Raw genomic sequence first — 2,500 nt, forward strand, 5'->3', positions numbered from 1 at the left:
TGTGAGGAGGAGAGCAAGGCTGAGCGGAGGTCTGTGTGTGTGTGTGTTGTTGTGATCAACTGACTTGGCTGAGATCAGACTTATTGATCAATCACTCTAATACACTTCACCTGTCTTATTCTATTTATCCATGTTTATGTCCTGTTGTGTGTGTGTGTGTGTGTGTGTGCGTGGCTATGTGTATCTGCGTGTGTGTGTGTGTGTGTGTGTGTGTATCTGCGTGTGCGTGTGCGTGCGTGCGTGCGTGTGTGTGTGCGTGTGTGTGTGCGTGTGTGTCACCTGTGTGATGGAGGACAGTGTGGGGGAGATGGTGGGAGAGAACTGTTTTGAGTGATGCCTCCTTGCCTCCCCCCCCATGGGCAGTATCAGAGGGGAGAGCTGCGCCCGTCTCCGTGGCGACGTGCTGAGCGGCGGCTGACCCTGCCCGCTGAGCAGCGGCGAGTAGGAGGAGGAGCAGGAGCTGGACCCGCCCACTCCGCTGCTGTAACCAGGGTTGCTGCTGGACACCGACTGGAGGGAGGAGTTACTGAGGGAGGAGTGCAGCGATTGGCTGCTGAGGGAGGGGGAGGAGCTCAGGGAGGACTGCAGAGACGGGTTGCTGAGCGACGAGTGCAGGGAGGCGGAGCTCAGGGAGTTGGAAAAGGAGTGGCTGCTGAGGGACGACTGGATGTTGGGGTTGCTTAGCGATGACTGCAGAGAGGGGTTACTGAGCGCGCTCTGTAGAGACGCCAAGAGACCTGAGACACACACACACACACACACACACACACACACACACACACACACACACACACACAATGGAACCAGAACCACCAAGGAAACAAAAGTGAGACTTTACAGAAATGGACCTGCTGCTCCTAAAGTCTAAACAATCACATGTAATGACGCTGTGATGAAGAGTGAAGAGCTCTGGAGCCTCCAGAGGTCCAAACCCTGGAACATCTCAGCTCAGCTCGTCCCCCTGTGTCTGGCTCACGTACCGGGCGTGTGGTGGTGGTGGTGGTGGAAAGATGCGTTGACCCCGGCTGCGTTGGCGGTGTTGATGCCCAGCTGGGTGAGGGTGGAGGCCAGGTTCCCCGTGCTGAGGCCCCCGCTCAGGGAGGAGGAGCCAGGGTACCCGGGCTCGTCCAGGTCCAGAGGCGTGGGCAGAGGGGAGGGGAAGTGCAGGCTGGACAGGTCGGGCAGAGAGCCGCCCGTGTTCAGACCAGAGGGGACGCCGTGAGACGGGGTGGACAGCTGCTCTGGGGACGGGAAGATACTGGACAGAGGGACGGAGGGACAGAGGGACGGAGGGACGGAGGGACAGAGGGACAGAGGGACAGAGGTCTGAATTAAACACAGACTCTGTATATTTAGATGTTAGTAAGGTAAGTTGTGTGTTGTGGTTAGATTGTGCGTCCTGCTGTCACAGAGATCATGAGTGTGAGTGAACTGTGCCTGACAGCTGAGCCTGAGTGAGGCCGAGTGAGGCCTCAGGTTTCCTCCTGGCTTCACCTTCTGACTGGAGGCTGAGTTACTTCCTGTAGCTAATGAAGCTGAAGCATCAGAGCCTCTTCATCAGCGCTCACTGCCCTCTTCTCCTCTTCACTCATGACTTCTCTCTGGAGGTTTCTCACTATTTGCAAACGTCTGACACCGATCTGCTGTCACCTGACTCAACCAGCAAACTGAACGATGAGCAGATGAGCAGAGGAGCAGAGGAGCAGAGGAGCAGAGGAGCTCAGTGCTGCCCCCCAGGGAGCAGAGAGGAGACTGACAACACACCAGGGCCGTCAGGGAGCCATCAGGCCACACCCAGGCACTGGAAGGGGTGACGTCATGTCTGTGTGTGTGTGTGTGTGTGTGTGTGTGTGTGTGTGTCTCACTTGATGCCAGGGACTTCACAGGATTTGGGTCGGGACGTCAGCAGAGGCAACTGCAGAGGAGAAACCACACGGATGTGAACACGGGACTTTATAATCTAACACACAGCAGCATGGAGGAGGAGCAGCTGTTACCTTCTTGGTGTCCCAGGGTTTGAGGAGTTTGACCTCATCCAACATGTTCTCCTCAATGGGAGGCACCGGGTACGGGAACACTGAGGGAGGAGGAGGAGGAGGAGGAGGAGAACATACATGCAGTCAGTACAGGCATGAGCACAGAGAGCAGAGAGACTGTGGAGCTCAACTCACTTCTTCTGACCTCTCCATCGCTCTGACCTGCAGGGACAGACAGACAGACAGACAGACAGACAGACAGGTGGTTGAGAGAGAGACATGTGAATGCATCGCAGCTCAGAGACGCTGTTCTTCCTACCTTTGGTGACCATGGTAACCAGGGTCATCAGAGTGTGGGTGAGTTCTCTGGACTCACCGGAGCGTCTGGAGCCCTGGGGGGTCAGGGTGGGGCCGCCTGTGGTGAAGGGGTCTCCTGCAGGGGGGTTCATCACACTGGTGTGGAGGGCCGAGTCAGAGTTGGTCCTGTGAGGAGAGAGAGAGAGAGAGAGAGAGAGAGAGAGACA

The 2,500-nt window shown here is 56.8% G+C and overlaps 1 protein-coding gene across 1 annotated transcript in view; it reads right to left on the reverse strand.

Annotated features, from left to right (window-relative positions):
* Positions 1 to 2,500, reverse strand: part of LOC142990722 (CREB-regulated transcription coactivator 2-like) — a 14,192-nt gene that overhangs the window by 3,509 nt on the left and 8,183 nt on the right. Inside the window, 6 exon segments of the mRNA XM_076140580.1 lie at positions 280 to 737; positions 981 to 1,258; positions 1,866 to 1,915; positions 1,998 to 2,077; positions 2,172 to 2,198; positions 2,353 to 2,459. Of these exon segments, the coding sequence (XP_075996695.1) occupies positions 280 to 737; positions 981 to 1,258; positions 1,866 to 1,915; positions 1,998 to 2,077; positions 2,172 to 2,198; positions 2,353 to 2,459 (1,000 nt within the window).

Source organism: Genypterus blacodes, unplaced genomic scaffold (assembly GCF_046128005.1).
Source record: "Genypterus blacodes isolate CSIRO-AG114 ecotype Tasmania unplaced genomic scaffold, CSIRO-AGI_Gbla_v1 ptg000692l_1, whole genome shotgun sequence".
Classification (NCBI taxonomy): Eukaryota; Metazoa; Chordata; class Actinopteri; order Ophidiiformes; family Ophidiidae; genus Genypterus; species Genypterus blacodes.